Below are 20,425 nucleotides of genomic sequence, written 5' to 3' on the forward strand. Positions count from 1 at the left end.
GGAATCTGGAATGATGTACAGTGAAATTAAGAGAGCTGCCTAGGACGCTGGATGTTCACTACCTCAAGTCAAGTTAGTCGATAAAATATAACACACGTAAAAACTTCTAATACTGGGCTTTGTTTTGACACATGGACATGTTTGACACACATCATGTATTTCGGACTATATTTAAGATAATCATTGTTTTTTTTTAAATTTCAACTGCCATATTTATATTATTATATTATTCTGAATAATTAAAATAGTGTAATTGCAACTTTATTATAAAGGTCGCACCGCAAAAAGCTGTACTTAGTGTAACCTCATTTTTCGATCCTATATTGTACATTAATCAAAACCGAAATGTTAATTATCTAGAATCGCGAGTAGAACCTGATTTATCATTTGTTAGGATGCGCAAGCGCAATGCTAATGACTTGTCGTTTTAAGCCCAGTGACCGACAGCAAATATGATTAAATATGTTTAATACTTTGAATAGAGTACTTTAACATGTGTAAAATGCGCGTGAGTCCCAGTTTTGCACCAATGGATTTTTTACGTGAAGAAACAGCCATGACTCACCAAATATAGCGGTTTAGTTTAGAAGTACATACTATTTTGATTTATATGTCAAACATAATTAAATACATGAACACGTCATTTGTTTTATGAGAATGACAATACCACGCAATATCTATCAATAAACATCTTACAAATTTGTCAGTAGTAATCGATCGTTGAGACATTCTTGTTTAATTATATATTAAATAAATATGTCGTACAACACCAAGTTTTCAAATATTAATCGGAACGAATCTGTGACATATTTATGGTATCATTGCTCATGTAAATCTTTTTGCTATCTATACATAGAACTACATTAGCAAGTGACCTCACGCATAAAGCACTGTACTTTACATAGTACTGATGACATAACCAAACTTTTTGTGATTATTTAGGCAAATGCATCAATTGGTATTCTTTGACAGTTCTAAGAAATATTTTTTATTTATGTAAAGAAAACAATTTTTATTATTATAATAAAATGGTTTAACAAAGGAAGATACTGGGTTTGAACATAAAATCAATCAAATCATTTACAAAAATATAATCGTTACCTATGCGATTTAGAAGTTAGTATTTATATTTATATATTGAATTGATTTTTTAATTCAATTGAAAAATGAAAATTCTACCAAATCTTTTAAATTAATTCAAATACTTGTCACTGGTGTATATTAAATTAATATTGTGAGCTCATTAATAATCTAATTTGGCGCTTGGTGATGGTACAGGTGACCCAAGATACCCTCCGCGTTCATCGAATAAGTATCGCTATACAGCGACGAAATGCTGCCAACGTTAGAGGTACACTGCCTGGTACACACAGTAACCAAACTTTTGAAGTTATACTTCTTTTGGCGCGTTAGGGCAAAATGATGGGTGTACATTTTTACTATGTGCGCGCACGCCGCCTCAAAGAAAGGACACCTGCACACCGTCAAACTAACAACCTGAAGTTAGCATAGTCAACAAAGTTATTTAATTGTTTTTTTTTATAAATAAGTAAGCTTTATTTAACTAGAGCAGTGTTGGCCTAGTGGCTTCAGCGTGCGACTTTCATCTCTGAGGTCGTAGGTTCAATCCCCGGCTGTGCACCAATGGATTTTCTTTCTATGTGCGCATTTAACATTAGCTCGAACGGTGAAGAAAAACATCGTGAGGAAATTGGCTTGCCTTAGACCCCAAAAGTCGCCGGTGTGTGTCAGGCACAGAAGGCTGATCACCTACTTGCCTATTCAATTCACAAACGATACAGAAATCTGAGACCCAGACCTAAAAAGGTTGTAGCGCCATTGATTTATTTATTTTTATTTTTTTATTTAATTAGATAATTCGTTATAATAAAACTTTAAATGTATTAAATACCTTTTTTCTATTATAGTGTCGTTCTTTCTACAAACATAGAATAAAGCGAAAATAAAATTTTAGAAAATAATTTTAAGAAAATAATCTTGTTACTCCAAAGAAGTTTAACTTCTAACGCGTGTACATAAGTACACACACATGTTTTTTTTTAATTTGTTTCAATTTTCTTTTATAAAAAAAAAGTACAGCCGAGCTATTCAGAATTCATAGACTAAAAATCTGCTAAAGGGATGGCTGAAAGAGCCCTTTTGCAAGAGCAATATGAAATGGTGTTTACGCTAAGACCAATTCAACGTGGGAATAATTGCAATGGTATGTATAAAGTTAGGCATTAAGCAATATATGTATTATTCTTTGCAACCACTACATTCGGACATCAATTAACATAATTTACATGTGTAAAGTATATAAGAGCAATAAAGTATAGAACTGCGCATTGCACTTGCGAACGCGTGACTTGTCAATCTTCGTGACATTCTAGAGATACACATAATTTTTAAATGCACGCGGATGTTGTCCAGCTTATTCAAAACATTTTCTTAGTAATTAACCATGAGTTTAGTATTTAATTTATTTATATAATATATAAATTTAAGTTAAGTACATTAATGGCGGTCAGCGAGATAAGTTATGTAAATTATTTAAATTCACATAAACGTAAATGAAGTTTTATTTATATGTGCTGTCCCCAGTTATGTAACCTAACATTAGTTAAGTAGTTAAGTTAAGTTAAAATATATATTTTAGTAAATAAGTAAAAGCGTAAACAAATGGTAAGCAATCATCGCAGAATTGAAGCCAAAATGAGCCCTTTTGTTATAACCACACTCATTAATTGTAATAAACAGTTATTGGACATTCTCGTTTCCGATAATGTCCAATAACATATATTTCACTTTAAGATTTCACGAACTCTTCAATAAATCAAGTAAGTTTTTTTGTTAATCCAGTATCGCAACCTTTCTATCAATTTTATTTTAGTTATAAGCTCATGTTTTTACAATTAATGCAAGTTGTTAACAAGCTTTAAACATAGTGTTTCATTTAACATATATCTGAACATAACCATACATCAATCGCCACCACAACTTAACTCCCGCTAAAAAACATTTCCTACTATTAAGTTCATAAAAGTGTGTAACATGAATTATAATCTAGCCTATACAATAGTTATGGCTAATAAGTAATATTATGCTGACTTAAGTTTCTACAATACCGGTGATTAGCTTAAACTAAGCTAAGGTTTCTTCACGATTATATGAGCTATAAGCTTAATAAAGTAGGCACTTTATTAAGTGTTAAGTTAACGAAGGAGGATTTAACGAAATAAATAAATACTAGTAACTTAGTTTAGTTTAAAACAAGTTGTAAAGATACCGGCAAACTTCTTGAGCATTAAACAAAGGAGTGGGGGAAAGTTTGCGCATCGTACACAGCGCGGGACACAGACGTCAACTCATTTACGAATCACGAGATCGACGCGTCACCGTCCCACCGCTGCGCACCACCACCCAGCGAACTAGCGGATCCGACAGACCGTGTCCTGTACACACGTCTTACATACAAAAAAATAATAAGTAAATATGTAATAATGTAAATCATTCTCATCATTCTCGACTTCACTTGAATACACATTTTTTTTATCTCAATCTTTCCAGCCGTTTAGGAGTTTTATTACGAACACATGCAGAGAAGATTTATACATATACCATGTGTTTATTTGCTGTATAGATAAATAACCTAGATACCAACTGCAGCGCCATCTGCCGGGCTGATTTGTGAATCTCAATCATACAGGGCGCCACCGAAACGCATACAAAAAATCATCCAGCCGCTTAAGAGGAGTTTAGTGACATACACACGTACAGTAGAATAATATATATATTAACATTATTTACTCGTATATGCGAAGTCACTGGTAATGTTAAATAATTTAAAATTGACGCACAATGATTATCAATTACTTTGGTCACTATCTTACATCGAATTAGACCTTAAGGAGACCAATATATCTTGACATATGCGTTGCACGATTAATAGTAAAATAGTTTTTATTTCAAAGAGTTGAGGTCTATATTAATTATGAAAGGACCGTGGGAAGGATTTTTAAATTGGTCGTAGCAATTAAGATGAGAGGAGGCAAGTGACTGTGTTTTGTTTTAAATGTCTCAAAGGCTAAGTGTTATGTCATATGATTGCTAAATTTGGTCTATAATTTGCTTGCATAAGAAGCTATTTGAAAACATAGACGTAAATAATAAATCAATGCCTGAGCATGAATTTTGAAAAGCGATCCTTACTATGCTATAATTAATAATATAGGTATGTTATTAAAAACTTCAACGTCATATTGAAGAAAGCTTATTTCTGATCAGAATACGACAGATATACACATATTTTAATAACCTATCTGCCTCTTAAAGAAAAAAAATGTAATGCTTAGACCGACTCGTGCGCATAGATACTGCCATAGTTAATATTCTTTACATTAACACTATTTCAATAGCAAAAGCTATGTACGAAACTTGTTTAACAAAGATGATTTGGATATGACTTTTTAAACTCCAAAAAGCTTAAATATTTAATTTATGTATTTTAGGGACATTTATCCATGACTGAATGTGATGTCACTACAAACAATACAACATTTAAAAGCTTTGCTAAAATTCATCCACATTTCCGATGCGATGCCCCATAAAGATAGAAATGTATCAATTGTTGGTATGTCAAGGATTGGAGAGGACTTGTCGAAACAAATGAACAATGGATGATACAGTTTTGCAATGTCTTCGAGTCAAGGACAGCTGTGAGAATCGATAGTGCTACCCACAACCTGCCTACAGTTTTAGGGGTCTGTGAATGTACATTGAAGTATATTTAACACTAACATTGCTTGGTTTTTGTACTACAGTCAATGATATAATTTCCAGCGCACCAACAGTAGACAATACAAAAATAACAGAAGAACCGAAAACGAAAACAGTAATTATTAAAGCGCTTTGATTCATACAGTTTCATTAATGTTTAAACATTAAAACCTTTACAATATATTCTAGACAGATTTCACAGTAAACCTCAATCCATGAGGTAGTGAGTTTAGTCATTGCCCACACAGCATCCTATGTGCTGTAATTAAAACTTGCTCGTACGTTGAAGGTAGACAATAAAGGAAACCAGCAAGAATCAAAGGCGTGATAGCACAGAAGGCTTCTTACTTGGCACTGAATTATTATGATAATGACACTGATACAGAAGTCTGGAGGAAACCAATACCTAGTAAGAGTCGGAACGCCGTTGGTTTACTTTTATTTTATCTCATATCTGTAACACTTTATCAATTCGTTATTTTAATTCTCGAGGGTTCTTCGGTAATCTATTTATCAATAACCAATTGATATTAACCCTTTTTCTGCCATATATATGGTTACATATATATGGTTAAATGTGCATTTTGATGTGAAAAAATTCACCATTTCTGTTATTATACACCAATATTCATAATTTTTTCAACATTCTCTTCAGAAGATTTTTTATATTCTATGATAATAAAAACACAGAAATTTAACATATTTAATGTCAAAAGGAGCGCTATTTCGATGCTGTCATTTTTCACGATTAGCTAGAGCAGCGCGACTGCGCTCCTTGGCACTAAAAGGGTTAATCAAATATAAAGTAAATGTCTAATTAATGTTTAAAGAACTTTATTTTTTCATTACAAAATTTGTATTTTATTGACATGAGAAACATTATGTATATACGAGCGAGATACAAGTCCCAAGTTCAGTCTAGTAGATTCACTCTGACATGTATTTTTAATGCCCAAATGTCTATTAATAATATTGTGATATTAAATACTCAATTCTTTATTAGGTCTCATAAAAATACATTACATACATATACAAGGAACCCCCAACGTGGAATTTATTAACAAGAGATGCCCGAAAATTACATATCTAATAATAGTTATTTAGACGATCGTTGAACCTTGAACCGTTTGCTTATTAGGTTGAGTAGTTGGCATTAAGGTCGTGATATATTTAGTGTTTATTAGGTCACGGTTAAAAAATGATTTAATATATTTTATATATAAAAGTTCTCACGAATGTAAGTAATTATGATAATTACAGACTGTTTAAGGCCCTATCTACCGCAATGGGGCTTGGGGCAGTCATTTTACAATATCATTTCATCTATGAAAATTTAAAGAACTAAATAATAACTTGTGTTATTGTCTTTAATATTTGCCAAAATAGTACGTTTAATGACCATTAAATTTCGAGTAAGAGAAGCTCTCCGAAAGCTTTGAAAATTGGTGGCTTTTAGAGTTGGACAAGCTGTTTTCGAATTTAAACTAATTCATCCCATTTTTGACGCTTGGGTTATTAGAAAAATGTCATATCAAAAATCCATCTCGTTGAATAATAAAAATATTAATTTAACCTAGTTTATTAATATTATTATCTTAAAGTACTGACAGCCTATTAAGCTCGGACCTCTTAGATCTTTATATACAAGTATTTGATTATATTAAAAATATATGTACAAAATAAATTCTTGACGCTCATGAGATTATGTTATTCAATAAATTTGGCGTAAAATTCGCCGGTCCTAAGTTGACATTGAAAACACGACTGAAAATAATAGTTTGTTCAGGTACCTCCAGAATTCTGATACACTCGCTGCTCCTTGCTGATTTATAAAACAGGTTTAAATAGATAAATATAATGTTGGAAGTTGGTATAACATTATAAAAAAATCTTTTTCCTTTTTCCTAAACAAGATGATCAAGTGTTTGCGCCTGACACACGCCCTTGATCTTTAGGTCTAAGCTACGCTCCTTCACGATGTTTTCCTTCACCGTACAAGCGAGTTCTAATTGTGCACAAAGAAAGAATGCCATGAATAGCCAGGTTTATTTAACGCATCAATGTATACATTTATTATTTCTGATCCAAATTTGACAGTTAGTATGTTGAAGGCCTGCCCTATCACGAGTTCACTTGTTAACATTACTCACTGTTGACCCGTATAAATCAACTTTTTGAAACATTGTGAACATTAAGCGTATTAGAAGCATACACAACGCCATTACCACAAACAACTCTACGTCAAATAGCTAAAGAACAGAGACAACATAAAGAATCAAACTTTTAATATACCTAGCTATTAAATAATAATAATAAAATATGTTTATTCATTTTAAGTTCAATTTCATTACAATATGTAAGATTTGGGAACCCTTTTAAGTAAAAAATATACCTGTGTCAGGGTTTCCAGCTCTTTCATAACAAACTTAGTTATACATTCCTTAAAATATTTAATTTACATATAATTTAGTTACATCTTCTATTAACTTTTTTTTCTTTTTTTGTTATTGATTTTTAACTGTTATCAACACACTGGAGTGGAGCATAAGTGAGTGTGTGAGTGCAAATGTGTGAGTGAGTGAGTGAGTCAGTGAGTCAGTGAGTGAATGAATAAAGTCTGTACTACATACTAGGCCTCAGAAGAAGCTCCAACTCTGCGTAGGGTATGTTCATGAGCCAGTCCTTTAGTCGTACTTTTAGATTAGCTATTAATTGATACTATATAGTAATAGTATCCACGTGTTAAAAAAAGTTATCATTATTTGATTTTTCATATATCGAGTGAATTATCCCAACCATCACTGTGATTAAATTAAAATGGTTGTATTTCAGTAAGTAGACCATGATAGATGAATTTATGTTATATAAAATAATAATTATAAAAAAGTTATATTTTTTGGAATACAAAAAAATTTAAATTAATGGCGCTACAACCTTTTTAGGTACGGGGTTCAGATTTCTAAATCTGTTTCATAATATTTATTAATGTAATAGGCAAGTGATCAGCCTTCTATGCCTGTCGCGCCGTCGGCTTTTTGGGTCTAAGGCAAGCCGGTTTCCTCACGATGGTTTCCGTCACCGTTCGATTAATGTTAAATGCACGAACATAGAAAGAAAGTCTATTTGTGCACAGTCGGGGTTCGAACCTAGGACCTCGGGGATGAGAGTCACACGTTGAAGCCACTAGGCCAACACTGCCATTGTTTGCAAGAGCTTTACTAATTTTATATTAAAGAATCGTAAATAACTTTTATGCTTTGGAATGGAAAAATTTAAAAATAAATAAATCAAATATCCTACCACTACATTTCAAATTAAGGTACTTTAATGTATTGCTTGTACGTGGGTAACACTGAAAATGTTTAGAACTGGCCAATTAGAAACATTGATAATAAAAACTTTTTTGAATTTCAATTTTGGAACTCTTTTGTAACCTAATGTAGTATATTGCATTCATTTGTCATTTGTTTTTGCGAATTGGCGGCAAATCTCAAACTCTTGTTACACGTGAAAATGAACATAACGCGAGAAAATTTTCGAACAATGATTTATTATGTCTTTCGTTGTGGGCTTACTCAACAACAAAGCTGCGATACGCTGCGATTAGCATTTCTTAATGAAACCCCATCTCGTGCCACTATTTACAATTGGTTTAACGAGGTTAAGCGTGGACGTAACAATTTTAATGATAACATCAGTGCTGTGCAACGCATGATAATGGAAGATTTCTTCTTGCTTCAAAAAATATTACACGAACATTTATGTGTCAGGAACCTTTGTACCAGATAGATTCCCCATACTTTAACCGACGACCAGAAACACCATGCAAAGAAATCTTCCATGCAAAGACTGACTGGCGAATGACTTCTGACTGGTGAATATTTGACTATGGCAGGTGTGAAAATAATGAGTCATCCGCCATACAGTCCTGACTTGGCGCCTAAAGATAACATTCGAGGTGTTCCCTTTACGAACCCTGATGCGGTGAAGGCGTACGAAAATGCCATAGAAGAACCAATAAGAAAGAATGGGCCCACTGCTTTTCTCAGTGGTTCTATCAAATGCGACGATGATGAGAGGAACGGAGATTAAGAAAACACTTTTTACTTACGTGCTGTAAACCACGCGAAACGTCGGAAAAAGAATTAAATTTAAAATTATGTAAATAATTATAAGTTTATAATAATAATACATAGCTTCAATCCGTTTAAAAAATGTTTTCTTAATGTGTAAAAGCTATGTTAACAAAAGACAATACTAGGAATGGAGATTACTTCGAAAACAATAAGTATTGGCAACTTTCTACATTAAGCCGTTCTTTATTTTCTAAACATTTTCAGTGTTACCCAGGTATAACTGTTATTGTGACCGTATCGTTAATGCTAAAGATACAGCTTGTTTCTAGAAAGGTTTCAAGAACCGTCAATTTATTTGCGGTGATTTTTCTACGTATTCATAAAGGATGACGTCAAGAATGACGATTAATGTTTCGTTATACAATATTTCTATAAAGCAGAGTTGGACGTAGGTTCGATCCCCAGCTGTGCACCAATAGAATTTCTATGTGCCCATTTTTCACTCGCTCTTGAGGAAACCGCCTAGCCGTAGTCTTTGCCTGTTAAAATGATCACGTAATACAGAAATCTAAGGCCCAAACCTAAAAAGGTTGTAGCGCCATTGGTATATATAACACTATAATTGCAAATTGTTATTAAATGTACAAATTACTATTACAATAATTATAACGTTTCCCTTTTTGTGTTTTAAAAACTGCCTTAAGCTTTTTTAGAAATCAGGTCAATACCAAATCTTTTTGGGCCATTAAACTGAAAGCATTCATTTTCTTAGAGCCTAAAATAATTGATCGTATTTAAAACTACATATACGTATACTTTAAATTTACAATAAATGATTGTTCTTAACCTTGCATGCTACAATGTTCGCTAAGCATTACATACGACTGTTGTGGAAAGAATTCGAAGTATAAAAACATTACTAAATAAAAACCACAAGGCGAGAGTAAAAAAACCACACAATCACGACGGTTTCAACACATAAATTGAAAGAGTTAAATGTATCAAGTCTTGAAGAACTTAGAACGAACTTTACGATTATAAGGTCAACTATTCGTATAAAATAATGTCAGAATTTAATAGTTAGCTATCGACTATACAATTGCTGATCAACAACTCGAATCCTATTGAAAACTGCATGTTTCCGTTTAGGTCCAAGTGCGCCAAGAGCTGTGTAGGTTTCCAAACAGAAAAATTTGTTTAATTAGTCAGGACGTAACATACAACGGTCCAAATTGTCGTCTAAACTGTGCTCCTCACTACACGAGTACTGTGCACTGAAATAAAATGGACAGCAAGAGTGTATAACGACTATTATTTGTAACACAATTTGGTATTGGACCAAAAATAACTTGGAAATTTTGATTGGCTTTAGTTATGGGTTACTTTATCGACAGTTAAAACTAGGCAGAAAGCCTCCTTAGGTGGCTTCCGTACGTACATACGTCCGAGTGTGAGAATTTAAAATTTAGACCAAACTACGGCTCGTTTCGTTTGTTTCCAATTGGTCAACAGAATTTCTAGTGTATCACGCGCAGATGCAACATAATCAATCTGTTTAATCACAATTAAAGGCTCAAGTAGAAGCTGAGTATTTATAAGTCAAAACAAGGATAATAAGACGCTTGCTTTTTCGATGTTATGAAAACGTTAAGAACAATGTTCTTATGTTTCATGGTACAAAAACATGCAAAGCAGTGAAACAATTTGAAGGCTGTATTGGGAAAGATTGTTATACATTCAGATGTAAGCTTGAAAGAAAGGTGCGCCTGCGATGTTCTCAAGGTAACGCTCACATTCTGTACTATTTTGTGGAATAGTGAGGTGAATAGAGGCGTTTATTTTTAATAATAATTTCTTATTTAATTAATTTTATTTCTATTAATCAAATAAAATCGAATAATACCATTGTTTAGGGGCTGATAGAATTATAAATTTATTTTAGATATTTCTGTCACCCAAGCTAAATGCTGTAGCTATTTGAAAGCGTAAACGGGCCAAGAGCAAGAAGCTATATGGGCTGTAAAATACACCAAGACATTCGAGAACTTTAGTTAGATAAATGGTGTAATTTTTTCGCTGTTTTATCTGTCAAAAAAGTTGTTGTATAAGCTTCTGGTTCTTTTAACATATTTGGTAACATTTAAGCTTATAAAATCAACCCCGTTGCGAAAGTTAAAATTCTTAAAATTTGCTATCACTACTTGGAGAAGCTTTCCTCTAACGTACAATGACCATATATTGAGGTAATAAAAAAATATTAGAATAAGGGACTAAGTTTATTTAATCTTATGGGCCCGGCATTATACATAATAAGCGTCCTGATGATTTTCATATTTAATCTCTCTAAAATTTTATTTCTTTTAATCCTGTTGTTTTGTGCATTCATTTCCCACAACCAACAACCACAACCAAATTAGGATCAGAAGTGTTCGATGCTGGTTTTGTGTATTGTTTTCTTCATGACTAACTCAGAAGGAATGTGGAAAGAAGTTGGGAAATCGAACGTAATAAAAGATAATATTGAAGAAGTCTCTTCATATTTTTGTTCCCAAGAGTCGCGTCTGGCATTTGAATAAAGGTTAAAATTAACTGCGCTTCGAACTGACTACACTTAACAGACTATATATTTCGATGATCTATTCTTCTATTACTGTCATATTATACTATGATTATTTGTCATCAATCAATATGGAGCAATTATTACATTTGTATAGGCTGCTTATACACCATCGTTTTTCAAGCATTTTTATGTCTAGCCACAAAAAGTCAAAAACTTTTACGACCCCGTCACTGTAAAAATACAATAATATCTTAATATCGCGCTATTTTTAACGAATTTTTGTACATATATGTAGTTTGTATTTATTATTTTTCAACAGACTGCGACCCCCTATTAAAACAAACTTAATTCCCCCAAAGGGTCGCGACCTCCCGCTTGTGAAACGACGTTATACACTATTATATATATTTACTATTACTTTTATAAAAGGAAACGATTTCTGTGTAACAAAGTCACAATCTCCTCTTAGCGCTATCAAATGTCAAACTTCATACACAAGGAATGGTATGACAGCTCCTGAAACTGTATTTAAGTTTGATAGACGTTCTAGGGTCTTAAATTTGGAATCAACACATCTTGCGCCCCCTAAGACCAAGAACGCAGCTTTTCTAAGAGTCACTCATTTTGCTACGATCAGTTACATTAGCTTACAAAAGTTCCCACTGCTATCTGTTCGGAGCAAAACAGTTTAAAAATCGGCTGTAATACGATTTTACGCAACTTTTTTAACTGCGCACTAGACATTTGTGTCAAGCCAGCAATGACTAAATCAAACCCGCAAGGAGTTTCTATTGGATTTTACATCAAGATATTTCGTAATGGTTACTTGAAACTTTTTAATACCGTTTGGCGTGCTTTATGACAATATAACTTAGATTTGTTGTTGTTTAATTGTTTTAATTTTTTGTTGTTCATTGTTGTTGCTCCTTTATTGTTTTGTGTTGTATAACTGTAAATAGTCAATCCAAACAAATAAAATATGTATTAATGTGTCTGTGTAAATTGTAGCAGAAATAAAGATTAAACACCTAAGTCGGATTTGGCTTGATGCTCTTGTGAAAATATTGTACGTAAAGTCCGTGACTGAAAAATTTAATGGTGACTCTTTTAAGCTTTTAATGTTATAAATAAGTCTATTATACCAAAGCAACTCTAATTATAAATTATTACAGTAAAAAAAAATGCATTTAAATTCAATAAAACATTTATTATGACAAATCACAATGGTTAAACATCTAATTTTAATAAATACAATATCGGCAATATAAAATAGCTGTACAGAAATAACTTAATGTAATAAATGCAATTTAAGCTTATCAGTTTTAAGATATACTCTTGCGCAATTAATTGTCTTTTAAGGAATAAATAAAAATACCGTAACAACTTGACTGTCAACGGACATTGACATTTCCGTAACGTATTAAATGTACAAAACGAATCTTAAAATATTATTTAAGTTATATAACATGTTTAAGTACATAAATCACAATAATTAAGCTAATAATAATTTAAGTAGGAACATCGATGTCGGCGGGTAACTTGCAGCACATTTTTTTCATTTGTCTGCAATAAATAATTCACGTTAGTGAGCTTATTAAAAATAAACTTTTACGTAACACTTTGTGTTCTGAAATCTCTGAGAATAAGTTGATCGATAAGTACTTCATACGAAATGTGGACACAATGATTTAGAAGTTTACGAGACAGCTTGGTTAAAATATTTCGTATTAAATAATATTTATTTTCAGGACAGTTATTCATACATTATGAAGTGGTATAAATGTAACAGTTTTGATTATATAATCCTCATTTCAATTAGAAAAAAATACCACCTAAAAGATCCAATAAAGAAAACTTGTAAAAGCAACTTATAATTTTTTAATTGTTTTTAAAAATAAATGTATGTTTCGTTAGATTATTGTCCAATAATTTCTTTAGATAATAGTCCATTTACATCAATATTTCGACGATTTTTTGACAAAAAAGTAGAATTTGTTATTTTAGTTTTCTAAATTTATTTTTGACTTTTGATTTTAAGACTTTATAGTTTAGCTCAGTCCACAGTACTAAGGTATGTCCTTAGAGTACGTTCAGGTACAAAACTTTCTATAAATTGATACACACCTAAGCCCGAAAAGTATACAGAAACGTGGATGCCGTGTCCGTGCCATAGCTATTCTTGACGGTACACGTGTATACACCCATATCTGTATCAAAAGAGATATCCTTGATGTGCAAATCACCAGAAGGAAGCACCTGGAAACATTAACATAATTTAGTCATAAATCGAATTTTATCGCGTTGAATAATATCATCGCACAACTAAAGTATTTCCGAACCACTTCAACTGAGGGTCTTTCATGAAAAGAGCGTACCAATTTATAAAAGTCCGGCAACCTTCGAACCTGTGAGTGTGAGTGTCCATGGGCAGTATCACTTAACATCAGGCTCCTACCCGTTTAGCCCCTTATAAAAAAATGGGGACAGAACACCCTATATTCCATGCTAGTAAGTCTAAAATAAATAATTGGGGTCCAAATCAGGCACTATGGTACAAGTTTTATACGCCTCATAATATTTGATGGCAATGTGATATCATGTAACGTACAGAATAATGGTTTTATTGTTAATTTTAACAAAATTAGTTTATCATATGTAAGTGTATTATTTATTAATTATTTTGGGCTCACTAAGAGTTAGTCAGTCTACTGAGAGTAAGTTCGTACATTCAGACATCAGCACTTAGCTTAAGCTTAAGTTTTCCCAGTTTGCTATACTTTCTGAAATCTTTAATAATTGTGTGTGTTTCTTTCCATATAAAATAAATACAAACCCTCATCCTGGGATGATCAAAGATGAGTTTGTCGTCCCTGTTCAACCAGTAGACTTGCGCTTTCGTTGGGCTGTAGTGCCGGCAAGGCAGTGTGATGCTGGAGCCCATCACTTGAAGAATGCTGTAGTAGTACGCGGTAATGAGTGGTGCTGTTGGGAGCTCTAATTCTACGAAATCTGTAAAAAACTTTTTATATATCCTACCTCCTGGTAACACGAAAAACTTTCTTGCTTAAACTGTTTAACGTAATGTAGATTCTAACCAAAATCAAAACCCAATAAATTTTTCACATACGAAAGTCATACTCTCTAAATACTTTTTAGTTTTTAACTTAATGGCCGAGATCTAAGTGAGTGAGTGAGAAATTATACAAATTTAAAATCACATCATATCTCTTTGAATGTACATATAAAATTAATTTTTATATGTAATTGTATTTGATCTATAAGTCTTCTGTTTCATGCCTATTCTTACATATTTGCTTTTTTTACTAGCACACACAATTTTATAAGCTAGCATTCTAGTTGCCTTTGAATGTTTGCTAATTATTTAAGTAGGCGCAAATGTTTTGAAGCTTCTAGAGCACAGAGAAATCGTAATATTTCACCGAAATATAGTTTTTACAAATAAAATATATAGAATACCTTCATCTGTGTAAATAGTGGTCGAATTAGTCTTCTGCTTAGAACCAGCCGTGCCCACACACGTGTACACGTCACCGTTAGCCGGAACTGGTACCACTAGTTTGCTCATAAGTCCTGCCAGGCTGGTGGGATGACTACTGAATATTTCGTTAGAGTCTTCTTCAAACTGCAATAAAAAACATGTTATAATTATGATTTTTTTTATGTAATACATACGGACACTGAAGGAAGGTATTTCTCCTATATTCAGCGTTTATAATAGACCTCCAAAGGTGGTAATAATTAATCGTACTCTGTATCAATAAACGTTTCACGGTAGGCGTGAAATACACGCATCATTAAAAATTTAAATGTAAATTTAACCAAGTAAACATAATGTTATTATTGAAATGTGAAATACTTTTCGTTTCGAGCAAATGAAATAGCCAGTAGAAGCAATTTATGTGTGGTGTTATTTAGTTTATATATTTATTGTAAATTATAATAGAATTTTAAGTCGTGCAGACAATTCGGAAAGAAATATTGCAAAGAAGTTGAAATCGGACCTGATTATATTGATTACAAACTCTTTTCTCTTTAAAATGTTAAAAATGTGTCGCTCAGTTTTTGAAGGCGAAATGATGAGAAGATAACCAAGGAGCACTAGAATTTATTTATTGTTTATAGACCCGATGTACTACAGTTAAATTACTACTCCAGTGCAAACAGAACAAGTTTAATACAGCCTGAATGTAAAAATAACTGAATCAAATCTTGCAAACACATCCGTATTATTCAGTTAAACGTTTTGTTTATTCCACGTTTACATGAAGGTACATTTATTCAACATTATAGAGAGAAAGTTCGGAAAAATTATTGTCGTTCTCTCTCTGTTAAATTATAGTTATTATTGTTGAAAATGTATTTATACTAGCTTACATCAGTAATTGCAAGTCCATTCTTCAGCCAGGTAACGACGGGAGCAGGTTTTCCCCAAACCACACACTGCAGTACAAGTGGTGACTCTGGATTAGTGATGCTTTCAGGAAGTCCTTGGTGTATCTTCACATACTTGTGAAGCCTTTTTGGACGAGGCGTAGGGATTTCTGAAATCAAAGTTTTTTATTCGTATCGTGAGGTATTTACGAATTTTATGAATTTTTCATATATGTTGACACGTAAATTAAGTTTTTTACATATTGATTATTTTGTTGGAAGTATGCGATTATAAATATGTACTTATAATATGTGTATGTTCTTAATCTTGGACTGCTCTCTGTCCGGACATATCAATGATGATATTAATTTATCCCTAATGGGAAAGGCAAAGGACTTTAGTCCATACAGCAACTGGACATCTTAATGTTTACTTTTCGCGAATTTGGCGCCAAGACCACAGAGTATATATTTTTATGTTTTCTAAATTTGAAAAGTGTTTTTATATTTTAACATCTATTGCGCATTTTTAAAAAAAGATCACACAAGGCTGCTTACATATTATAATAGTGTAATAAGCTAAGACCCGTAAGAAAAGAGTAAAAAATCTATTCGTTCAGGACAGACATAATGCGCACATCTGGTGAATATATTGACTCGTAAAACGCCCGACATTATTAGAAAGTTAAATTTGTAAAAAGTTAGCCGAATTTTATCCGCCGTTTTAGCCGTTCGTGTTATCTGGGACCTTTTGAAATATGACTTTTGCATACACATCTCATTATTTTGTACATAATTCATTTCTTATATGCGCTTTTTAAAAGGGGAACTCAATAGAAATACTCAAAAATTATATAGAAATATAAGACATCAAATTTAGGTGACTCACGAGCCTCCCCTTATGGCAAACCTGCAGGGAAACGTTTATAGAACACACAGTATCAGACTCAATTTTTTTTGATTATCTAAATAGTAGCCAGAAGGGGAACTAGGCAACTGGGGAGTATCAAATCTCCTCCTCCTCCTAAAAAGGTAGAAAAGCTTTGGTCTGGCGGGCTTGGCGTCTCCCTGGTCTTGAACTTAAGCATCTCCCCGCGCGCTGCAGCCCTCACACACAAGGGCTATAAAACAGCCCTCGTACCGCCCTGTCAGCAGTACGCGATCATAAACACCACCCAAAGGGGGCATATAAAATAAATAAATAAAATGAAATAAGAATCATTTAATTCAGACCATTATAAGTCCATATAGTGTTTATTATCCCGAACGAGCCTAAACACCCCCCTCGCGAGGGAGGGTGTAGCATAAGCCACACGAGGTTGGCGTCTCCCGCCAGGCCCGGGTGACAAGTACTTCGGAAATATCCTCATGATATTTATAGGCGAGTCTGAGCTCCCTTGCAACGGAGTAATACATTGTCTATGACTACACTAATCAACACACAATCTACTACTATGTAATTATACGTCCCTGGCAGCTCTTGATTTATTCAAGAAGATACAGGTGGGATTTTATTCCTCGTGAAACGCTGATGTGTATCAATTTCTATCACTAATAATAAGTTTTTGTTTATACCTAAGACCGTTGTTATATAGTAAAAATCTAAGATATTTTTGACAGACAAAGATACAACTTCTCAAAGGTGAATAAAATTCAAGTACTGAGAGGAATAAGCGATATTAAAATAATGCATAAATGTATGTGGGTTAAAGGTTTCTTAATGAATTCGAAGAAATAATACAGCCGTGTTCGATTTAAATTTCATGATTTCCGCTCATACTGCTGTATAAATTTTTACTGGCATACTAATATTGAAAGCGGTAAGAAGTGATAAATAAATAGGAAATTTATCCTGGAATTTGAGTACAAGTCCAGCTAAGTCGTATAAAATATCATTTGTATGGTATGTAATAGTTCTGGTAATAACTACTGGGGCGCCGTATACGTTTACTATCGTTAGAACTGACGACGATGCCTCATATCTCTCACAATTTTTAAGTTATATTCGTAATTAGGCAGATAAAGTATAATTCCAACTAAGATATAGATTCCCTAAACATAATCTAAACTTGTCGGGTTAGATTCACAGGGAAACTAAATAAGTTTCGACAGTAAATTATTAATAAACATACGCTGAAATCCCTCTTAGTGAACGAATATTAAAATTTATATTACACCAATACTGACCATTAGATTCTAAATTGTTGTGTTGAATTAACTTTGGTCTTTCTAGGAGTGCGTTGGCTTGCCTGGAGCAATGAAGCGACACCAGCGCTGCGGTGACAAGTAGTGAAACTAAGTTCAACATTTTTCTTTTTAGCGGTAGATGGCGCTAGTTGAGTATTATTTGGTACGATCTGGAACAATAAATACATATTTTAATTTACAAACTTAATATTAATATAGGCAAAATCTTGTCCTAAATTATGTTTATGGGAGATAATTTAAGTAACAGCTTAATTTATATAGTTTAGTTATTTGAAACCAAGAGATTCGAGGCCGTGCGACGCATTTTTATTGTATGTATCACTTTTTATTATAACAACTGTATTGTCAAGAATAGACCTATCAGACCCGTTAATTGATCAGTCAACTGAAAGTAACAGTGAGGTCCTTATGCCTCACACAATGTTATGGAACGCCTGAATAATTATGAACGCAACTAAATTATAAACGTGGCCTCCACACTGGTGATGTTTGAGCGATATTTTTTTACTAATCTTGATAGAAAAAACGCAACAATAATTTTATAAAAAAAAAATCAGTGGTCCTACAACCATTTTTCAGGTCTGGGCCTCAGAATCTAGTATTTATGTGTATGTAACACATGCCATTGACGTTTTGGATCTAATGCACGATGTTATCCTTCACTGTTCGAGCAAATTCTAAATGCGTACATAGAAAGGCTATTGGTGCACAGCCGGGGATCGAACTAACGACCTTAGGGATGATAGTCGCAGGCTGAAGCCACTAGGCCAATACTTCAATAATTACTTATAAAAAATACAATTTTTCGTGCTTTACTACGCATACTTTTTTAAATGTATGGATTCGACTATTGCAATTAAAGAATTCCAGACCAAGATAAAGTAAGCTTAGTAAAAGATTGAAGCTTGACTGAAATTTCCACACAATCAGCACTTAATTTTACAATGAAGGATCGGTAAAAGAAAGATCCTGGTACCAAAAGCAAATGACTGACGAGCTACAGACCGCCTTTTTTATATAACAAGAAGCAATCGGATCTCACCTGATTTTAAGTGATACCGTCGACACATTGCGAAAGGGCTCGCAAGTGCGTTGCCAGCCTAATTAAACAACTCAAAGTCTCAATGAAATATACAAATGGAAAAATGTTCAGACTTATACGGTTCCTTTAATAATCAAAAAGGAGGCTCCTATTCTATGAATATATTATATATAAATATTTATCTATATATTTAGATATCAATATACATATATAATATACCATAGAGATATAGTTGTATCTCTAGAACAAGAAAAACTCTGATACTATGACGCCTTTGTGGCGTAGTACTTCAACAGCGATATTTTTTTATTTAATTACGTTGTTATTAATAATACGCGAAATATCTCAAATATTTTGATAATTGTGAAGAATATTTTCATTTTATATTTTACAGAATATTCCTTTTAATGCATCTAATACAAATAAATGCTCGCTAGGAGGTATTGAAATATCATTTGCGTTTATTACTGCATATTATTTTCAATTTATGAGTTAACCCTTATTGTCTGAACTTTTAAGAAATTTACTAGTAAAAGGGGACTATTGTGGTCTGAAGTTAAACACACATAAAACCAGAACGATCTCCTTGACAGTAATTAAATAAATATTTGTTCGCGATTCGATGTAATTCATGTTCCCGATAAATTTTATTATAATAAAGATTTAGATTCTTACTAAGTCAATGGGGTCCTAAAGTTTGCTTTCATTCTATTAGGTACTTAATGTAAAATACCTTTACTAATTCAATTGTTGTTAAATAAATATATACTTATTAGTTTGTAAATAAAATATTATGTTTAATTACATTTATTATATTGCTATGTCTGTTGAATTACTGGAAGGTATTTAACATTGATTACCCAATAGTTCAATGAACTTAAATGTTACCATAAATAAAATTATAACGTTTTTGTATCTTCAATTAATTGGTTAAAAATAACTAATACATAAGGTATGTTATATAGACTATGCTTTATAGTCAAGTAAAAAAAATATAATCGCTTATTAATTGAAAGTGAAAATTTAAAAAAAAGCACCCAACAAACTCTATGATGAATACTTCGGAATTCACTGAACACACAACACTCTCTTACCTCACTGTTGTCTCTAATACGTATCTAAGTTGAATACGATCCTGTTCACAGAATCAAACCCTTTTATACTGACCGGACTTCGTGAACACACTAGGTGGTTTTTCTCCTCATTTCAATGTAATTTGGGCAGGAGTGACGCGTTATGTTAATTACATTAAAGGGATTTAGAATTGTTTTAATGCATATAATAGTATTAAATGTATATCTTATGTACAAAAAGTAAGTTTTTTTTTAAATTGTAATGTTTTATAAATATTACTTTATATTAATAATA

General features: G+C 32.6%; 1 protein-coding gene across 2 annotated transcripts; it reads right to left on the reverse strand.

The window, feature by feature from the left end:
* Positions 1-12,677: 12,677 nt before the first annotated feature.
* Positions 12,678-20,172, reverse strand: LOC123717308 (neural/ectodermal development factor IMP-L2-like). Of its 2 annotated transcripts, none has more exons than XM_045673230.1 (7): positions 20,152-20,172; positions 17,995-18,164; positions 15,811-15,977; positions 14,893-15,058; positions 14,249-14,424; positions 13,540-13,671; positions 12,678-12,978 (listed from the first exon to the last, which is right to left on the reverse strand). In XM_045673230.1, the coding sequence occupies exons 2-6, from the start codon at positions 18,113-18,115 to the stop codon at positions 13,540-13,542; spliced, it is 762 nt and encodes a 253-aa protein (XP_045529186.1). In that variant the 5' UTR covers positions 18,116-18,164; positions 20,152-20,172; the 3' UTR covers positions 12,678-12,978. The 2 variants fall into 2 exon arrangements, with proteins under 2 accessions (XP_045529186.1, XP_045529185.1); XM_045673229.1 differs by lacking the exon at positions 20,152-20,172 and adding an exon at positions 20,095-20,149.
* Positions 20,173-20,425: the final 253 nt, after the last annotated feature.

This window comes from Pieris brassicae, chromosome 12 (genome assembly GCF_905147105.1).
Source record: "Pieris brassicae chromosome 12, ilPieBrab1.1, whole genome shotgun sequence".
Classification (NCBI taxonomy): Eukaryota; Metazoa; Arthropoda; class Insecta; order Lepidoptera; family Pieridae; genus Pieris; species Pieris brassicae.